The sequence below is a fragment of the Entelurus aequoreus genome, linkage group LG04, assembly GCF_033978785.1.
Source record: "Entelurus aequoreus isolate RoL-2023_Sb linkage group LG04, RoL_Eaeq_v1.1, whole genome shotgun sequence".
NCBI lineage: Eukaryota > Metazoa > Chordata > Actinopteri > Syngnathiformes > Syngnathidae > Entelurus > Entelurus aequoreus.
In genome coordinates, this window is record NC_084734.1 from 47,952,377 (window position 1) to 47,972,765 (window position 20,389).

Here is a 20,389-nt window from a genome sequence, read left to right on the forward strand (position 1 = left end):
TGAAATAAACCCCCCAACCCACCCAAAAAACTAAATCGGACATGATTTTTGCCCCCTTTTCCTCCCTTCTATCATTAAAAATAAAATAATATCTTAGGAAAACACATTGGCATAACGGCAGCTGTGCAGCAAATTGAGGCTCAAAGTCTGTATCTATTTGTGGTTAAGCTTGAGGAGAAGGAGAAAGGTAAAATGATAACATGCATCGGAGAGCACCACAAAGAAAGGTGTAGGCCAGTTCATGGTACAAGGGCTGCATGCAGGTCAAGATAGCCCATTTCCAAGAATGCTATAGTGGCTGGACAGGCACTGGACATGTCCTGAACTCAGTGTCAGACGTGGCTGCCGAATACTTGGATGAAGTGAAGCAGCTGACAGATCTCATGCTGCCCCATCTGAAGACTGTCCTGGCCAGGCAGAGGATGGATGAGGAGACCTTCCCAATGGACCCTGTCAGTGAACAGGCTAGTAACATTGATGGCACCCCTGTGCACAACATTGGGATGGAGAGACAATGTGGCAAGGTGGACTACAAACTGAAGAAGTTGGGCACACTGAACGCAGTCAATAGGTCAATAATTTTACAGAAGAGCCAGGAGCTTCAGAGGTTTCAAGGCAGCAGCACAAGCAAAAAGGGAGTTTGAACTCAACTGGAGTAAATTCATGAAGGCAAAATTCGAGAGTAGGGCAGATGAGAAACAGGAGATGGCTCAAAGAAAGGAGAGTAAGAGACTAGACATGCTGGACACACTGAAATCTTTTGATGGCCCCTTCACGATAGTGGGGAAGTTGAAAAGTTCCTTGTGGATGAAAGTCTGCACAAGAATGCAAAGCTGCAGAGAATGAAGCTTGAGGTTCAGTTTGCCAGAGAAAGCACCAAGCTTCTGCCTAAAGTCAATCCTATCTTCACAATCCAGGTGACACTTCCCAGAAATGGCAAAAGTGCAATTCTCCAAGTCATAATGGATACTTAGAATTTTATGGTGGTGGTAAGTATTCATGAAAACAGGTAGCCTAACATTAGTGAATGGGTGAATTCTGGAAATAACCTAAAAATCTTACACAGTGCACCTTTAAGCAAGGGGTTTCTTTCGTGCTTTCAATTTTGCAAAATCATCCACCACATCATTGAAGTCCAACTCTCTTGTCAGCTCACTCTCAATTGCCATTAGAGATAACGCATTTAATCTTTTCTGAGTCATTCTTGTGCGCAGCTCATTTTTTACTCTTGACAAAAGAGAGAATGAGCGTTCTCCCTCACAGTTACTGACCGGTAGAGTGAGAAAAATCTGTAGCGCAATGTATGTATTAGGAAACGTAGGCTGTAGTCCAAAATGTATTATTGTTTTGAGCAGTCCTGAAGGGGTCCTCTCCTCATCAGTGTTGTTGAGCTGTATAAAAGATTTGAACTGTATAAGCTCCTGTCCAAGACTTTCATTGAGGTCAGATGGGTATGATTCAGTGAGAATCTTGGCCTTGTGAAGGACTGAAGCATTGGACTCTGTATCCAAAGAGAAAAGGACACTGAACAAATTGTTCAGATGTTTGTAGGCCTCCAGACGGTGATTAAGGCTTGAACTCAGTTGATCAATAGAGGCAATAAATGTCTCTATTTGAAACAGTTGCCTTCCCTCAAGCACAACATCTGGGGATGCTGATTCATCAGCAAACTTTTTACGTTTCCTCGTCCGTTCAGCCCTGTAAGATGGGGTGCCACCCAACATGTTTAAGGCTTTCTGCTCAAAATGATCAAATAGATCTCTTTGGGAGAGAACAAAGGTGCGCAGAGATTCCAGCAATCTAACTGCTGTACCAAGGTCCATGTCTGCTTTTTGAAGTTGCAGACTTGTGGCCTGAAATCTGGACAGAACAGTGTCCCAAAAGCCTGCCATGAAGGCCATCTCAAGTGAATCCAGCTTCCGCACTAGACTGTCAGCTTCAGTTCGTGTGTCTCGTTTCTCTGTGTCATCAGTGGAAATAACCTGTAGTGCTGCTTTTATTTTACTGTAGTTCTGCCACAGTGCTTTGGTAGATTCTGCACGGCAACTCCAACGCGTGTTGGATAAAGCTTTAAGTGTGAGATCTATGTTGGAATTGCCAAATACCCTGTCCCATCGGTGTGTGGATGCAGTTGTGAAGTTGTAAATAGACTGAATCAAGTCAAAATACTTAGAGACTTCATTTCCACATCTGTCAATGCTGTTGACTCCCACCAAATTCAAAGAGTGAGCTGCACATGGAATATAGTGTATTAATGGGTTGCTTTTCTTTAAGTGAGCCTGCAACCCATTATACCTCCCTGACATGTTGCTGGCATTATCATAAGCCTGCCCCCTGCAATTTGACAGCTCTAACCCTAGATTTTCCAACACAGACATGACACAGTTAGCCAAACTTTCACCTGTATGGCTAGTAATGGGCTCAAAACCCACAAAGCGTTCAACAACACTGCCCTCTTTGCTAACAAAACGGAATATGAATGTCAATTGGTCCACATGAGATAAATCTGGGGTTGAATCCACAATGATAGAGTAGTATTTGCTTGCTTGCAGTTCATCTGCTATAGCCTGTTTGGTTTTTGCACCCATCAATTCAATGAATTCCTCACAAATGGTGGAGGACAGATATGAGGTATTACCTCGACCCATCTGCCCAAACTTTCTGATGTGATCCTTTAGAAAGGGATCAAATTCAGCCAGGACCTCCAGAATACCAAGGTAGTTCCCATTGAGAGGAGACCCTAACGATTCATTTTTACCCCTAAATGCAAGGCCCCTTTCTGCAAGGAATTTAATGACTGCAACAACTCTTTGTAACACCTGCCTCCAATAGCTGCTCTCTGCCTGAAACTGTTTGAACAGGTCTGCATCAACTGTGGCACCTTTGGCGCGGTTCAAGACTGCTTGCATGCAGGTTATGTGCTCAGCACTTCGCTCATGTTCACCAAATCTTTCTGAGTGTTTCCAATCACAATAGCCTGTCACAAAAGAATGCGTTTTTGGGGAAAACAGTTTGCATGCAAAGCAGTAAACATTACCAGTAGAGGGAGAGTACATCAGCCACTCTCTTTGTACTCGTTGTCCATTGGGCAAGTGTGAAGTAAAATGTTCATTGTTTAGGCATCGGGTTTTGCCTCCTAGCCCACTGTTCCTCACAGAAGCTGGATAATGGCTGTGACGGTTGTGAAATGATTTTGCACCTCTTTGAATAAGAACTTCCTTCATTGACTCAGTGAGGGTCTCAGCCCATTTAGCGGGATCACTAGGTAGAGTTGTCACTGTAGATGGTGTTGAAGAAAGATTCAGCTCATTTTCTATGCTGTCCAGAGGTGCAGTGACCTCACATTCATCCGAGCAACTGGCTACTGCTGAATTGGTTGAATCATAAGCATCAGAAGCATTTGGTTCAGTGTCTACACTTGTAGTGGTCTCAGGATCTTGGGAGCTACATGCTAGCTCAGGTGCATTGCTAACCTTAGCTGAATTTGCAGTAGCATTTATAGAATTGCTTTCAGCAGATGTCTTTGTACTGAAGAAGCTGGAGATATTTGGAACACTCTCAAGTAAAACTGATTCCTTTTTTTTCTTTTCTTGCTGAATTTTTTTTCTAGCTCCTCCACTTAAACGTTTATGATCCATATTTCCCTTCTTTCTTTGCACATTGGCTCTTTGCCTATCACAACAGATAAACCAACTATGTGTGTGTGTGTGTGTGTGTGTGTGTGTGTGTGTGTGTGTGTGTGTGTGTGTGTGTGTGTGTGTGTGTGTGTGTGTGTGTGTGTGTGAGTTTGTTTGTGTGTTTATGATCGGTGCTGCTTCCTTCAAGTGTGTGAGGTGATTTAGAAAACTAGCAACCCAGCATCAACACTCCAAAGCAGAGAATAACAGCTTACTAGCATAGACAATTGAGAGCAGAGAATCAACTGATTCGTCTGATAGACAGCAGGAGAGCAGAGTGGTCAGTGATGATCGAATCAAGAAAATGTCTAAATGGCAAGGGAACAGACTGATTTGTACTGAGGAGAAAGAGAGAGAGAGCCAATTACAGTGAAATATATTCCAAAAGAGCCAAGTGACTAGCTGAAGGCAGGGACAAATGCCTTGGAGTGACCAACAAGAGTGCAAAGTACCAAATGGCAAAATGTGGAAAGACCAACAGGCAGATCTGCTTTTACCTCTTATCTTCACAACCAAAAAGTTGCTAAATGATGTTTTCAGTCGCTAGCCAGGTATGGCCAAAAGACGCGAAATCTAGCGGCAAAGTCGGTCAATCACACTGACAGTGAAACAAATATTTTGAAAAGATAATAATTGTACACCTTTGTGCACTTTAGTCTTCTATCTAAATATTTTCACAAAGGACACCAAGGCAGCTTGCTAGCTATGATGGGAGCAACAATGTCTGATAGACAGCAGGAGAGCAGAGTGGTCAGTGATGATCCAATCAAGAAAATGTCTAAATGGCAAGGGAACAGACTGATTTGTACTGAGGAGAAAGAGAGAGCCAAGTACAGTTAAATATATTCCAGAGCCAAGTGACTAACTGAAGGCAAAGACAACAGCCAGATACCTTAGCAGAGACCAACAAGAATTCAAAGTACCTAATAGCAAGATGGCGAGACCAACACAATAAATTGTATTAGGATTTAATTTATTAACGTTAATCTTAACAGCCAAAAAGTTGCTGAATAATGTTTGTAGTCGCTAGCCAGGTATGCCCAAAACAAGAGTCGCTAAACCTAGCAGCAAAGTTGCTTAATTGCAACACACTCTAGGATTCAGGGGAATTAAGGATAATAAAGATATTAATTGTACAACTTTTTGTACTTTTTTTCTAGTTTTTTGAGTCGCCAGCCATGTATGGCCAAAAGTCGCTAATTGAATGCCAACGTTGCTTAATCGCCAACACACTGGGACTCACTGAAGGACTGACTGAATAAAAAAGATAATTAAGATAATTGTGTACTCTTCTCTTCTGATATTTTCTCTAAGGACCCCAAGCTATCTGCAAGCAGCAATAATGTCTGACAGACAGGAGAGCAGAGTGGTCAGTGATGAATGGCAAGGGAACAGGCTGATTTGTACTGAGGAGAAAGAGAGAGAGAGAGCCAATTACAGTGAAATATATTCCAAAAGAGCCAAGTGACTAGCTGAAGGCAGGGACAAATGCCTTGGAGTGACCAAGAAGAGTGCAAAGTACCAAATGGCAAAATGTGGGAAGACCAACAGGAAGATCTGCTTTTACCACTTATCTTCACAACCAAAAAGTCGCTAAATGATGTTTTTAGTCGCTAGCCAGGTATGGCCAAAAGACGCGAAATCTAGCGGCAAAGTCGGTCAATCACACAGTGAAACAAATAATTTTAAAAAGATAGTAATCGTACAATGTCTTGTACTTTTGTCTTCTTTCTTAATATTTCTCAAAGGACACCAAAATGTCGCTATCTGCAGGCAGCTTGCTAGCTATGATGGCAGCAACAATGTACCTTAGAGTGACTGACCAACAAGAGCTCAAAGTACCTAATGGCAAAATGTGGAGAGACAGACACAATAAATTGCATTAAGATGAAGAGAACTGTTGCTATTATTAATCTTAACATCAACCAGAAAGTCGCTAAATGTCACCAGCCAGGTATGGCCAAAAGTCGCTTAATTGGCCACACACAGTAACAGAGAAACTAACAAAAAAAAGATCATAAAGATAATAGTTGTACAACTGTGTGTACTTTTGTCTTCTTTCTAAATATTTTCCCAAAGGACACCAAAATGTTGCTATCTGCAGGCGGGAGCGTGCCTATGTTCCCCGGGTCCTATGTTCCCCGGGTCCTATGTTCCCCGGTTGTTCCTGGGTCTTTGTATGCGACCGGGGAACTTAGGACCCTTTTTCTAAAAAAGGGTCCTATGTTCCCTGCATTGTATCTGGCGAAATTGCGAAATTGTGCCCTGACCAAAACCATCCCTAAACCTAACCTGTCACAGGGCGTTGTGGAGCACTTTTTTTTGGCGAAATTGTGCCCTGACCAAAACTATCCCTAAACCTAACCTGTCACAGGGCGTTGTGGAGCACTTTTTTGGCGAAATTGTGCCCTGACCAAAACCATCCCTAAACCTAACCTGTCACAGGGCGTGCGGCAGCAGATAGAGCAACTCAAACGCGAACTTCCTTCCTTCGACAACTTAAACGCGTCTCTGTCATGCGTGTCTGCGTGCGTCTTACTTAGTCGCGCATTGGAAGCAGCGGGGAACATAGAACCCTTTTCTGGAAAAAGTGTTGTACGTTCCCCGCAGCGGGGAACATAGAACCCTTTTTTTTAAAAAGGGTCCTTAGTTCCCCGGTAGAGGGGAACATAGGACCCGGGTAACATAGGGACGGGGAACATAGGGATGACCCGCTGCAGGCAGCTTGCTAGCTATGATGGCAGCAACGATGTCTGCCAGACAGGAGAGAGTGGTCAGTGACGATCGAATCGAGAAAATGACAAAATGGGTCAAAGACCAAAAAGTTATTAACTGACAGCAGTGACAAATGTCAGACTGTAAACTTTCTCGAAAGAAAAGGACAAAATGGGAAGATGCTGATAATAACAGCAAAATGGAAAATATAAGAATTTCCAAGTAATGCTCAACTCAAGTGTGTGTGTGTGTGTGTGTGCGCGCGTTAAACTTCTTGTTGAATGATTTCAAATTATCTCTGAGTCTGAACTGAGGGAAAGGAAACCAAATTTTGAGCAGTCTCTCACGAGTTCAAAATACCAAATGAGGAGATTCTAAAAGAACAGACCGGTTTATGAAAGACTTGATGGGGGAGGGGCACAGCTAAGAATACTTGAGTGAGATTCTGTGATCCAAATTCGAGATAGAGCTTTTTGATAATGATAATTTGTCAGAGTAAGGTTGTGTAATCAAAATTTGAGAATGAGCTTTGTCAATCAATCAAGAATATTTGCATTAAGTTCTGTGATCAAAATTCAGAAACAACCTTTAATAATTGATAAAGAATATGTGAGTGAGGTTGTGTGATCCATCCAATTTGAGAATTAGCTTTGATAATAATGATTGAGAGCCTCTGGCCCTCTGTGGATCATGGCCGCGGGGCCAATTTTGCCTGGCCCCTTGGGGCCTCTGTGGGTCGTGGCCGCGGGGCCAAGTTGGCCTGGCCCCTTGGGGCCTCTGACCCTCTATGGATCGGGGCCAAGTTGGCCTGACCCCTCGGGGCCTCTGGCCCTCTATGGATCATGGCCGCGGGGCCAAGTTGGCCTGACCCCTTAGGACCTCAGGCCCTCTGTGGGTCGCGGCCGCGGGGCCAAGTTGACCTGGCCCCTTGGGGCCTCTTACCCTCTATGGATCGTGGCCGCGGGGCCAAGTTGACCTGGCCCCTTGGGGCCTCTGGCCTTCTGTGGCTCGCGGCCGCGGGGCCAAGTTGGCCTGGCCCTTTGGGGCCTCTGGCCTTCTGTGGGTCGTGGCCGCGGGGCCAAGTTGGCCTGGCCCCTTGGGGCCTCTGACCGTCTATGGATCGTGGCCGCGGGGCCAAGTTGACCTGGCCCCCTGGGGCCTCTGACCCTCTATGGATCGTGGCCGCGGGGCCAAGTTGGCCTGGCCCCTTGGGGCCTCTGACCGTCTATGGATCATGGCCGCGGGGCCATGTTGGCCTGGCCCCTTGGGGCCTCTGGCCCTCTGTGGGTCGCGGCCGCGGGGCCAAGTTGACCTGGCCCCTTGGGGCCTCTTACCCTCTATGGATCATGGCCGCGGGGCCAAGTTGGCCTGGCCCCTTGGGGCTTAAGATTATTATTTTTGCAAAAGTAGTTTTGCTTGGGTCGCGGCCGCGGGGCCAAGTTGGCCTGGCCCCTTGGGGCCTCTGGCCCCCTGGGCCTGGGCCCGGTAGGCCCGGTCATTAATCCACCTATGGCTGGTGCCAGTGGAATTCCGGCAGGGAAACTCCATCCTCTCACACATTCACACACTGCTGAGGCTTTCTTGGGTTTGCATGAATAGGAGAAACAAATCCACATTCCTCAGCAAAACAAAGTGTGTGTTGTTTAAAGTGCACCTTCTGGAAGCTTCCAGATGACACGACACCACACATGGGACGTTGTCAGCTCTTCCTCTCAATTAAAAACCTCTTTTTAGGCTCAAATCACAGTAATATTAGGTTTTCACAATAAGTGTCACATGACAACGCTTAGAAAAATGTTAATGCTTGTTGTCCTTCTGGACTCTTCTTCTGTCGTTGTTAGTGCTAAGTCACACTGAGCGACATCCCATAATAATGCAGGCCAGGAATAAATCAACGAATAAAGGTGAAGAACATCTGGAATCTTCATCCTGTGATTGGAAACCCGAGCACAAGTCAACATTAGAACATAATAAATATGAATATGAAGAATAACATTTTAATATTGCTTCATTTTGTAAGACAAAAAAAATCATAAAATAAAGTTGGGATGTCAGTCGTAGAAAAGAGGAAAGGAAGAAGGGGAGGAAAGAAGGGTGCATTGCATCATAGCACTACTGGCCTTCTAAAAATAGGATGACGTCACCCTATTTGCGCTGCCTCGTTTCGACCCGGCCCACAAAAAATACGTCACGAAGCCCCGCCCACCCAGTGGCCGCTTCGCTTATAAGCGCGCGTGATGCAACCCAACAGTCACACGCGCCACTTAACACTAAAGCAGTAGTACGGGCAGATTCCTCGAGGCGTCTTCTTCTACGCTTGTAAGAAAAAAAGAACTCTTCTTCTACGCTTTTAAAAAAAGAACAACTCTTCTTCTACGCTTCAAAAAAGAAAAACGCATTCGCTTGTATTCTGTCACCTCACAGGTAAGAACTTTAACTCCAAACATTTTATACTTTCTACTTTCACAACAAAACAATATGTCGTTTTTACTTCATTCAAGTGTCGCCTTTTTTGTTTGAACTGAAGTGATACAAACAACTCAAGTAACGATTCAAGTGATTATAGCTTTAGTAACTTTTAAAAATGTTATTTTTAACATGTCCATTGATTCATTTGTTATTTATTTTGTGTTAAACTGTTTTACAAATGTAAGCCCATGAATATAATAGTACTAATGGTTACATTGAATGTAACTATTAGTACCACTATTGTAGACTAGATAACTACAAACTGTATAGAATGTTACATTCCATACATGGTTTGTAGTTATGTAGCCTGAATGAATAATGATAATGATTATTGTCAGAGTCATCAAAAGTTGGCGTTTAGGTTTGAAAATTGGTGATCATTATAATAATTTGGGGGTGTGGTCACGTGTTGTTTCCAGGATGATGCTGCAGCACTCGGGGCCAACGCTCGCTGACATCAGTTGCTCTGCCCTCGTCCCCTGCCTGTCGCCGCCAGGCTCGCTCACGCTGGAAGACTTTGCCAACTTTCAGAGTACCGTGGCGAGGGATGAGCTGCGCCTCGCCATCCAGACCAAGCGTCTGTGCGGCGGCCTCAGCGCCGACGTCAGCTCCGACGGCGCCAGCTCCAGCTCGGACCTCCCTTATGGCGGCGGAAAACGAGTGGTAAGTCGCTAGTTTCTTCTCATTGTCGTTGTCGCTGTCTCGCTGCCGTTGTCTAAACGTGAACTTTGACCTTTTGGCAGCTGACTGGTGAGGAAACGGACAGGAGGAAGAGAAGGAGGGATAGGAACAAGATCGCAGCCGCCAAGTGTCGCAACAAGAAGAAGGAGAAGACGGAATGTTTGCAAAAGGTTTGTTGTCCTTACTCTACCTTCTTGGGCTCAATTAGCGTGACCTCTGACCTTCATCTTGTTGCTCTGGCAGGAGTCTGAAAAGCTGGAGAGCGTCAACGCCGAGCTGAAGGCTCAGATTGAAGCTCTGAAGCAGCAGAAGCAGCAGCTGGTCTACATGCTCAACCTGCACCGGCCCACCTGTATCGTCAGGGCGCAGCAAGGGCAGACCCCCGAGGACGAGAGGAACTTGTTCATCCAGCACATCAAGGAGAGCACATTACAAGTGCAACACCTGCACAGCTCGCCCCCGGACGCCGCCATGCTCAGCCTGGACCACATTCAGTGTTCGAGCTCCATCTGAGCGGACTCTTCTAGAAGCCCTTCAGAGAACTGAGAGGCGCTCAAAGCTGCTACAAAGGCGCAGGAGGATGATGCCCGCGCCCAGAATCCCAAGCTGCTGATTGGACGGACCTTCGCATGCATGACAAACTGGACTTTGTGGTTCCTGCCAGGTCTAAGGAGAAGACGCATATCATGTCCGCTAGTTGGCGCTGACTTTTCTGCCACTTCTTGCTCACTAAGGCACAAACAAGAAGATGAAAGTTGAATTTATTCCATAACTACTGAACATGCTGCTAATGCTAACGCTAACCACTCAGGACCTTACCTGTCATGTCGTTTGACGCGTGATTCTCCACGGACTTGAAGGCTACGAGGCCTTCCCTCATGTCTGCGACACGTGTGTGTCAGGTGTGAACTCACAAGTTGTGTGTGTGTGTGTGACACTACACAAACATTTTTCACTTGAAGTTGTTGTTTATGAGCGAAGCTTCATTGGCTGGTTTGATGTTAGCACACCTCAGGCAGTGAGGATGATGGATGCTCTTCCTTACTTACTATTAAAGAGTTCCAAAGTGTGTGCGTGTGAGAGATGCGGGCGTCTGTATGTTTGTTTCTTGTAGTGATGTGACTGTTTAACAACATGTAGCAAGTCAACACTGTTACCAGAGACCAGTGTGTACGCTATTTTATTTTCATTTCTCTCTTTTTTTTTTTTTTTTCAACTTTACTGAATAAAATGTAAAAAAATCCATCAAAATTGCAACATGACTACTGTTGTCTTCATATTACAACAAACAGGCTATAATAACATTATTTGTGGTATTTCTTATCCCAACGATTTTTTCTTTTTAAGTTTAAAAGTAGCGTTCCTGGCTTTTCACTCAGTCCTGTTACCTCCTTTGAAATGTGTGGAACAAGTCACATGGTCCACAGGAAGTTGCATCATTCACGTTCTCTGTGAAGAACAAAAGTTACTCAATTTATCTGTATGTATATTCCATCATATTTCAACTATGATTTCGGGTTCAAATCCAAGTACAGTCCTGTTACCTAAATAGTGTCAAAACGGTTTGAGTACCTTGAAGGTAGAAAAGCGATATACAAGTATAACGAGTCATACCAAAGACTATAAAAAGGGGACCCATTGCCTCCCTGCTTGGCACTCAGCATCAAGGGTTGGAATTGGGGGTTAAATCACTAAAATTATTCCCGGGCGCGGCCACCGCTGCTGCTCACTGCTCCCCTCACCTCCCAAGGGGTGAACATGGGGATGGGTCAAATGCAGAGAATAATTTCACCACACCTAGTGTGTGTGTGACTATCGTTGGAACTTTAACTTAACTTTAACCAATATATTAGGCCCACTATTACATCAGCATTATTACCGTGTGGCTAATTTAATGTATTTACTAATTATATACTAAAAGTTAACTCCTGTTATTTTCAGCCCTGTTGCTCAACTATGTCATCCTTTGGAACATTAAGTCAAGTAGTTTGAGATGGACATAAAGTAATTTTGAGTAGTTCAAAATGTGTTACCTCAAAAAAGACAGAAAAGGACGTTTGAAGAGTTACCACAAGCGAATGATCCATATAAATTATAGTCCAAAACCCCAAATTAGTTAATAAATATTTAATCAGAATTGTGATATTTCTCTGTGGTGGAAAGCTGACGTTTCGATATAGTGTCATTAGGAGGTGACAGTGTGCAGGAAACAATCCAATCCATTTCTACCCCTATTGTCTCTTTTGGGATCGCAGGGGGTGCTGGAACATATCTCAGCTGCATTCGGGCGGAAGGCGGTGTACACCCTGGACAAGTTGCCACCTCATATATTTTATCAAGTCAACATTTGAAAATCTGAAATTTGCACTGCCATTTTAGTAATTAGTACATAATTACCCCTGCACAGCAATGTTTATCAGCCATTGTACACATTTTCCGTTATTTAAAACTGTAGTTTAAGACATTGTTAGATTTTTTTTGTACTGCTTAACTGAACTTTGCTGCTAATATTGTACAACTACATGACAGTATCGATCATTCATTGGGAGGTGTACCTAATCAAGTGTCCAGTGAGTGTGTGTTTGATTTCAGCGTGAGCAAGCAGTGTTTTCCTTCCTGAAAGCGCGCTCACACACACGCACACACACACGCACACACACACACACACACACACACACACACACAGAGAGATGCGCACGCACGCAGACACACACTGCCTCGTCATGCTGTGTTGTGCAAGACGATGATGCAACTCAGTCACCGGTCGGCAAAGAAGCCTGATGCAACTTGACTGTCACGCCATATGACCTGCAGCTTTGTGCGTGGAGGTCAAACGTCAAGTATCGACACTCAAAGAGGAAGTTGAGTTGACAGCTAAACACCAAGTTATATTGCTGACCAGAGTTTCTAAAATGTTCTATAAAGAAGCTTCCTTATATCACGACAAACAGTGACCTTTCAAAATAAAGGTTGTGTTAGAAGAGATGATCATGATGATAGAATTACGCGACTTGAATATTTTCCTGCCAATTTATTTCTCTAGACTCGTGAATGAATTCTTCCGTTTTTATTAAGTGCAAGTTGAACTGTTTATGCAGAACGAAAAGAAGAACAAGCAAAGCGGAAGTAGGGCTGCGTCATTGCAACGTGACTCAGGACAGACCCTGGTTTGATGCCGTGTGGTTGCTGTGGAAACATTGGCCATAAAAAGTGTCAATCAAACGTTATCCGAAGTCTTCAAATAATCTGGTTTATTTGAAAATAAAAGTCCACATTAATGCATTGCAAGAAAATAACTTAACTAATAAAACATTGATTACAATATTAATACTTTACTGAAGACAATGGTGCCACCGCCAGGGGACGCTGTCTCGTGACGTCGTCAACACAGCTCGGTGTGCGTGACGAGCGGCCTCTCGCGGTTCAATTCTGTACTACATAGAAAGTCACGGCGGAGTTGCTTGCGTTTATTTGAGACACTAAAAGTGTTACAAAACGTATCATAATGTATATTGCTTGAACTCATCAGGTCGTAAAGTGACGTTTAGGAAACATTTAGGATAGAAAACATTTGGGAGTGCGTGTCATGTGACCCTCTCATGACGCTTCTATAGGTGGACTACATCATTTCCAAAAACGTACCCTTAAAGTTCATTATTAAATCTATTTAATAAACGTAATATATAATTAATGAGTCTAATATTAGAAAAATGAGAAAAAAGTTAGAACGGGGGTCAGCAACCCGCGGCTCTTTAGCGCCGCCCTAGTGGCTCCCTGGACCTCTTTCAGAGATGTGTAAAAATGGAAAAAGATGAAGAAAAACATTATTTATGTATATATAAAATATATTTTTTGTTTTAATATATTTTCTGTAGGAGAACAAACATGACAGAAAACCTTCCTAATTGTTAGAAATCCCACTGTTTATGTTATACATGCTTCACTGATGAGTATTGGGCAAAGCACCGTTTTGTCCTACTAATTTCAGCAATCCTTGAACTCATCGTAGTTTGTTTACATATACAACTTTCTCCGACACTGCCACAGAAAGACGTGTTTTATGCCACTGCTTCTTTGTCTCATTTTGTCCACCAAATGTTTTATGCTGTGCATGAATGCACAAAGGTGAACTTTGTATTGATTTGTTGGAGTGCTTATCAGGCATATTTGGTCACTCCATGACTGCAAGCTAATCGATGCTAACATGCTATTTAGGCTAGCTGTATGTACATATTGCATCATTATGCGTCGCTTGTAGGTATATTTGAGCTCATTTAATATCCTTTACTTTTATGCTCTTCGTATATAATTTAGTTTTGCATGTCTCATGACACATTATCTGTATGTAATATTGGCTGCATTTCAGATAGTTGTTTGTGTGCCATGTTGTTCCAGACCACAGCAAACATTACCTAGCTTGCCAAAGATTGTAATAAATCTTTTAGAAGAAGACAGCCTGCCGCTTCCTTAAACTTGGACACACACATCTATAGCTTTGGCCATTCTGAGACAGTAATTTCCAGGAGTTCTCAGCTTCTAAGTAGCCTCTGATTGACTAATGTTTTTCAATGTTGTAAAAATGTGTAGAATAAATATTACATTTCAACATTTCTGTCAACCAAGATCTGCTTCAGCCTGCGACACATAGTCATTTTGATAGTAGGCTATTATAGCTAATATAGACACTTACGTCATGTGTCGCCTTCATTATAAGACTTACATACGGCTTTTCATTTTTTGCGGTTCCAGACAGATTTGTTTTTTGTAATTTTAGTCCAATATGGCTCTTTCAACGTTTTTGATTGCCGCCCCCTGGGTTACAACAATGTTATGTATGGAACATCACTAAAGCCAAAAGTCAACCTTACAAATTCCTACAGATTCACTTCAAAAAGGTGTGGTTACCAAGCATAAATAGAGTGCATAACATTAATGATCGATACAGGGTTTTTGGAGGAAGCAGCTGAGGTAACAAGGATTCAGAGGACGCAGGACATGATGATGTCATCTTGCAGGCAGTGCATGGTGGGACAGACAGGCTCATGGTTCCCCAAAGTTTCAGTCAGCATACGTTGTTCCTCGCGCAGAGACACTATCTGTAAGCATTCCCCTTTTAATCCTTCAAGTCCTGCACAATTACATTCATGTAATTTATTGTGTGTGTGTGTATGTGCCTCCTGCCTCAGAGTTGTGTTCCTCTGCTGAAGCTTCTCACACGCCTGCAAGACACAGGTGGGCATAACATCGCCTCGATTCCTAGATCATTTCCAATCAGTACACACCTGGTGCAACATGTCAGCTCTTTGTGTTTGTCTCTTGCGCCTTTTCTGCGCAGCACTTCTGTTCTTCTCCTTCCTCTTCATCCTCCTGTCTTCATTGTCAGAGGAAGCCTGACAAACACGTGCACAAAATTGGAAGTTTGAAGCCAGGTAAGTCAGCTAGGAAGAGACACTCTTACCTGACGTGTGAGCTGCGAGGAGCACGCTGACATGTCAAGAGGTCACGCCAGCGGACACCAAGTCCAGTCATGTGTTGAGAGGAAACGTGACAACTTTCACTTCCTTTTTCACTTTGGGAACATCTGAGGCGCCCTTCTCTTAAGTCACATGACCATCCAACGTCCATGAAACATAGTGGGAGTGAGAGCTCGCTCAAAGCTGGCAAAGCGGCTCCATCAAATTTAAAACTTTTCAAAAGTTTTGGAGTTCATCCACTATACCAGTGCGTTTTCAAACCTACCTACAATACTACCTCAGAAAAAAACTTGGCTCTCGAAGCACCACCATAATAAAATACAGTAGCATAGTAGGCATAAGTATTCATTCAAAACAAGGCAGAGGGTTAATTACAAGTATATTTCGTATTTTTGGACCCTGTAACATTATTGAACACTGTGTTTGACTAGAGGGAAACAAAACACTGTACTTTAATAAGGATTCAAAAATCTTTGGCGTAGCACTAGATGGAGGTCATGTACTTCGAGTGTAGTACTTCTCAAATATTTTGTCACACCCTCCTAGGGAGAAGAAAATATTTTGTTCCCCCCCACTCTTCACCGTGACTACAAATAGTATTATTTGTCTATAAAATTGTTATAACTATACCTCTGCATAACATTGTAAGCTTATTCACATTAAAAGGAAACAACACACCGGCCTTTCCTCATCTCCCACTGTGGTTACAGTAAAGCCAAGTGCTACATACACTTCATCATATTCTGGTATGGCAAAATAGGCAGGTTCCCCGAAGTCAATGGGGCCCGCCCCACTATTTGAGAAGGACTGTACTAGTGGTACACCTACCCCAGTTTGAGAATCCCTGCTCTATAAAGTCGCCCCCCCCCCCCCCCCCCGCTTCATATAATGTGGCTTCACCACATCGCAAATTTTGGTTTTCAAAACATTTATCCATTTTATACCGCTTGTCCGTCTGGGTCGCGGGGATGCTGGAGCCTATCTCTGCTGCATTTGGGCGGAAAGCATTTGGACCACTTCCCTGAGGACAGCAGGAACTTCACTCGGTGACAGAAAACACTGTGAGTAATGGCTTCCTGCGCGTCTTGCACCATACTCACGGAGAGGTTGGCTCTGCTAGAGGGCCGTGTCCGCCAGTTAGAGCAGAGTAATGTCGTAACTTTAGATGTTGCGGACACATCTGCTAGCGTTAGCTGTAGCGAGCTAACTAGCCCAGCTTGTAGCAGTCCTAAGCGGCCTACAAGCTACGGTGTACCGGTTGAGACGCATAATAGATTTAGCTCTTTAGCTAGTCCTACACCCCAGTCTACCGGGCACCACACCTTAGTCATAGGGGACTCCATCACCCGAAACATAAAGCTTAGCAAACCAGCCACAGTAAAGTGTATCCCCGGGGCCAGAGCACCTGACATTGAAGCTAATCTTAGGGAGCTAACTCGCAACAGGCCTAGTAAACACGTACGACAGGCTAATCGCACCACTAATTATGCGAATATAGTTGTACACGTTGGCTCCAATGACACTAGAATGAGACAGTCAGAGATTACAAAGAGAAACATAGCCAGGACTTGTGATCTCGCCAGAAAGATGTCCAGGCATCGAGTAATTGTCTCTGGCCCCCTGCCTGCGAGAGGCAATGATGAGAGATATAGCAGATTAGTCTCGCCTAACAAGTGGCTGATTGGCTTCTGTAGGCAACAGGGACTAACGTTTATTGATAACTGGCCCTCTTTCTGGGGCAAACCAGGCTTGCTAATGAGAGACGGCCTTCACCCTAACCAGGAAGGCGCCATCATCCTGTCTAGAAACATAGACTACTATTTAAGTCTCACTTGACTGACTACACTAGAGCAAGCCCGGTCACAGGCAATTACAATGTCTGTTAGTCCGGGTGAGGAGTCAGTTAAGCTAGAACTAGCCAGCGCCAGGCTGGATAATCCATGTACGCATAGCAATTCTCTTAGAATAATACACAATTCACATAATGTTTTTTCTGTTGTGTCTGTGTCAGAGGTGGACATGCATTCTACTGAGGTGGCAAATTATGATATGTCCAGTCTATTGCAGCACCAAGCAAACAATCGGAAAATTCCCGTCAAATCAATTCCTAGATATGGTCGAAACTATTTAAAGTGCACTGCGCATAATAAACGCAACATTGTTAATATTGCCACTACGGATAATCTTAACAAAAACTCGTCAAAACAGCCCAATACCTATAATATGGGCTTTTTAAACATAAGATCATTGTCTCCCAAGGCGTTATTAGTTAATGAGGTCATTAGAGACAACAATCTTAACGTCATTGGTCTTAGCGAAACCTGGCTCAAACCAGACAAATTTTTTGCGCTCAATGAGGCATCTCCTCCTAACTATACGAATGCGCATGTTGCCCGTCCTCTTAAAAGGGGAGGGGGTGTCGCACTAATATACAATGAAAATTTCAACCTTACCCCTAACCTAAATAATAAATATAAATCGTTTGAGGTGCTTACTATGAGGTCTGTCACACCGCTACCTCTCGACCTGGCTGTTATCTACCGCCCCCCTGGGCCCTATTCGGACTTTATCAGTGAATTCTCAGAGTTCGTTGCTGATCTAGTGACGCACGCCGACAATATAATCATAATGGGGGACTTTAATATCCATATGAATACCCCATCGGACCCTCAGTGCGTGGCGCTCCAAACCATAATTGATAGCTGTGGTCGTACACAAATAATACATGAACCCACGCACCGCAACGGTAATACAATAGATCTAGTGCTTGTCAGGGGTGTCACCACCTCCAAAGTTATGATACTTCCATATACTAAAGTAATGTCTGATCATTACCTTATAAAATTTGAAGTTTTGACTCATTGTCAACAAGCTAATAATAATAATAACTGCTATAGCGGCCGCAACATTAATGCTGCCACAACGATGACTCTTGCTGACCTACTGCCTTCGGTAATGGCACCATTCCCAAATTATGTCGGCCCTATTGATAACCTCACTAACAACTTTGACGATGCCTTGCGCGAAATTATTGATAGTATAGCACCGCTAAAGCAAAAAAGGGCCCCTAAAAGGCGCACCCCATGGTTTACAGAAGAAATTAGAGCTCATAAATTATCATGTAGAAAACTGGAACGCAAATGGCGCGTGACTAAACTTGAGGTTTTCCATCAAGCATGGAGTGATAGTTTAATAACTTATAAACGCATGCTTACCTTAGCTAAAGCTAAATATTACTCAAATCTCATCCGCCTCAACAAAAACGATCCTAAATTTCTGTTTAGTACAGTAGCATCGCTAACCCAACAAGGGACTCCTCCCAGTAGCTCCACCCACTCGGCAGATGATTTTATGAATTTCTTTAATAAGAAAATTGAACTCATTAGAAAGGAGATTAAAGATAACGCATCCCAGCTACAACTGGGTTCTATTAACACAAATACGACTGTATATACGACGGACACTGCCCTCCAAAATAGTCTCTCTATTTTTGATGAAATAACATTAGAGGAAGTATTACAGCGTGTAAGTGGGATAAAACAAACAACATGTTTACTTGATCCACTTCCTGGGAAACTTATCAAGGAACTGTTTGTATTATTAGGTCCATCAGTGTTAAATATTATAAACTTATCACTTTCCTCCGGCACTGTTCCCCTAGCATTCAAAAAAGCGGTTATTCATCCTCTGCTCAAAAGACCTAACCTCGATCCTGACCTCATGGTAAACTACCGACCGGTCTCCCACCTTCCGTTTATTTCCAAAATTCTCGAAAAAATTGTTGCACAGCAGCTAAATGAACACTTAGTGACTAACAATCTCTGTGAACCTTTTCAATCCGGTTTCAGGGCAAATCACTCTACGGAGACAGCCCTCGCAAAAATGACTAATGATCTATTGCTAACGACGGATTCTGATGCGTCATCTATGTTGCTGCTTCTTGATCTTAGCGCCGCTTTCGATACAGTCGATCATAATATTTTATTAGAGCGTATCAAAACACGTATGTGTATGTCAGACTTAGCCTTGTCTTGGTTTAACTCTTATCTTACTGACAGGATGCAGTGCGTCTCCCATAACAATGTGACCTCGGACTATGTCAAGGTAACGTGCGGAGTTCCCCAGGGTTCGGTTCTTGGCCCTGCACTCTTTAGTATTTACATGCTGCCGCTGGGTGACATCATACGCAAGTACGGTGTTAGCTTTCACTGTTATGCTGATGACACTCAACTCTACATGCCCCTAAAGCTGACCAACACGCCGGATTGTAGTCAGCTGGAGGCGTGTCTTAATGAAATTAAACAATGGATGTCCGCTAACTTTTTGCAACTCAACGCTAAGAAAACGGAAATGCTGATTATCGGTCCTGCTAGACACCAACATCTATTTAATAATACCACCTTAACATTTGACAACCAAACAATTACACAAGGCGACTCTGTAAAGAATCTGGGTATTATCTTCGACCCAACTCTCTCGTATGAGTCACACATTAAGAGTGTTACTAAAACGGCCTTCTTTCATCTCCGTAATATCGCTAAAATTCGTTCCATCTTGTCCACTAGCGACGCTGAGATCATTATTCATGCGTTCGTTACGTCTCGTCTCGATTACTCTAACGTATTATTTTCGGGTCTCCCTATGTCTAGCATTAAAAGATTACAGTTGGTACAAAATGCGGCTGCAAGGCTTTCGACAAAAACAAGAAAGTTTGATCATATTACGCCTATACTGGCTCACCTGCACTGGCTTCCTGTGCACTTAAGATGCGACTTTAAGGTTTTACTACTTACGTATAAAATACTACACGGTTTAGCTCCAGCCTATCTCGCCGATTGTATTGTACCATATGTCCCGACAAGAAATCTGCGTTCAAAGAACTCCGGCTTATTAGTGATTCCCAGAGCCAAAAAAAAGTCTGCGGGCTATAGAGCGTTTTCTATTCGGGCTCCAGTACTCTGGAATGCCCTCCCGGTAACAGTTAGAGATGCTACCTCAGTAGAAGCATTTAAGTCCCATCTTAAAACTCATTTGTATAATCTAGCCTTTAAATAGACCCCCCTTTTTTAGACCAGTTGATCTGCCGTTTCTTTTCTTCTCTCCTCTTCTCCCCTGTCCCTTGCGAGGATGAAGTGCTGGCTGTCCAGAGTCGGGACCCCGGGTGGACCACTAGCCTGTGCATCGGTTGGGGACATCTCTGCGCTGCTGACCCGTCTCCACTCGGGATGGTTGCCTGTTGGCCCCGCTGTGGACTGGACTCCCGCTGATGTGTTGGATCCACTGTGGACTGGACTTTCACAATGTTATGTCAGACCCACTCGACATCCATTGCTTTCGGTCTTCCCTAGAGGGGCGGGGTTACCCACATATGCG

The 20,389-nt window shown here is 43.7% G+C and overlaps 2 protein-coding genes across 2 annotated transcripts; one reads left to right on the forward strand and one right to left on the reverse strand.

Moving 5' to 3' along the window:
• Positions 1 to 8,310: 8,310 nt before the first annotated feature.
• On the forward strand, positions 8,311 to 10,799 carry atf3 (activating transcription factor 3). The gene is made up of 4 exons (XM_062043597.1): positions 8,311 to 8,816; positions 9,281 to 9,524; positions 9,605 to 9,712; positions 9,786 to 10,799. Exons 2-4 carry the CDS (start codon positions 9,282 to 9,284, stop codon positions 10,053 to 10,055), a joined length of 621 nt encoding a protein of 206 aa, XP_061899581.1. The 5' UTR covers positions 8,311 to 8,816; position 9,281; the 3' UTR covers positions 10,056 to 10,799.
• A 2,510-nt stretch (positions 10,800 to 13,309) lies between these two features.
• batf3 (basic leucine zipper transcription factor, ATF-like 3) lies at positions 13,310 to 15,033 on the reverse strand. Its single transcript, XM_062046036.1, has 4 exons — positions 15,001 to 15,033; positions 14,825 to 14,932; positions 14,717 to 14,761; positions 13,310 to 14,638 (listed from the first exon to the last, which is right to left on the reverse strand). The coding sequence occupies exons 1-4, from the start codon at positions 15,031 to 15,033 to the stop codon at positions 14,522 to 14,524; spliced, it is 303 nt and encodes a 100-aa protein (XP_061902020.1). The 3' UTR covers positions 13,310 to 14,521.
• Positions 15,034 to 20,389: the final 5,356 nt, after the last annotated feature.

What these genes read in the sequence shown, in the direction of transcription:
- atf3 (XM_062043597.1), top strand. Translation starts at nt 9,282, where the DNA reads ATGATGCTGCAGCACTCGGGGCCAACGCTCGCTGACATCAGTTGCTCT. An exon ending in ATGGCGGCGGAAAACGAGTG is followed by an intron (nt 9,525 to 9,604) that starts GTAAGTCGCTAG and finishes ACCTTTTGGCAG; the next exon opens with CTGACTGGTGAGGAAACGGA. An exon ending in AGACGGAATGTTTGCAAAAG is followed by an intron (nt 9,713 to 9,785) that starts GTTTGTTGTCCT and finishes TTGCTCTGGCAG; the next exon opens with GAGTCTGAAAAGCTGGAGAG.
- batf3 (XM_062046036.1), bottom strand. Translation starts at nt 15,033, where the DNA reads ATGTCAGCGTGCTCCTCGCAGCTCACACGTCAG. An exon ending in CCTCGCAGCTCACACGTCAG is followed by an intron (nt 14,933 to 15,000) that starts GTAAGAGTGTCT and finishes CGTGTTTGTCAG; the next exon opens with GCTTCCTCTGACAATGAAGA. An exon ending in ACACAACTCTGAGGCAGGAG is followed by an intron (nt 14,639 to 14,716) that starts GCACATACACAC and finishes GAATGCTTACAG; the next exon opens with ATAGTGTCTCTGCGCGAGGA.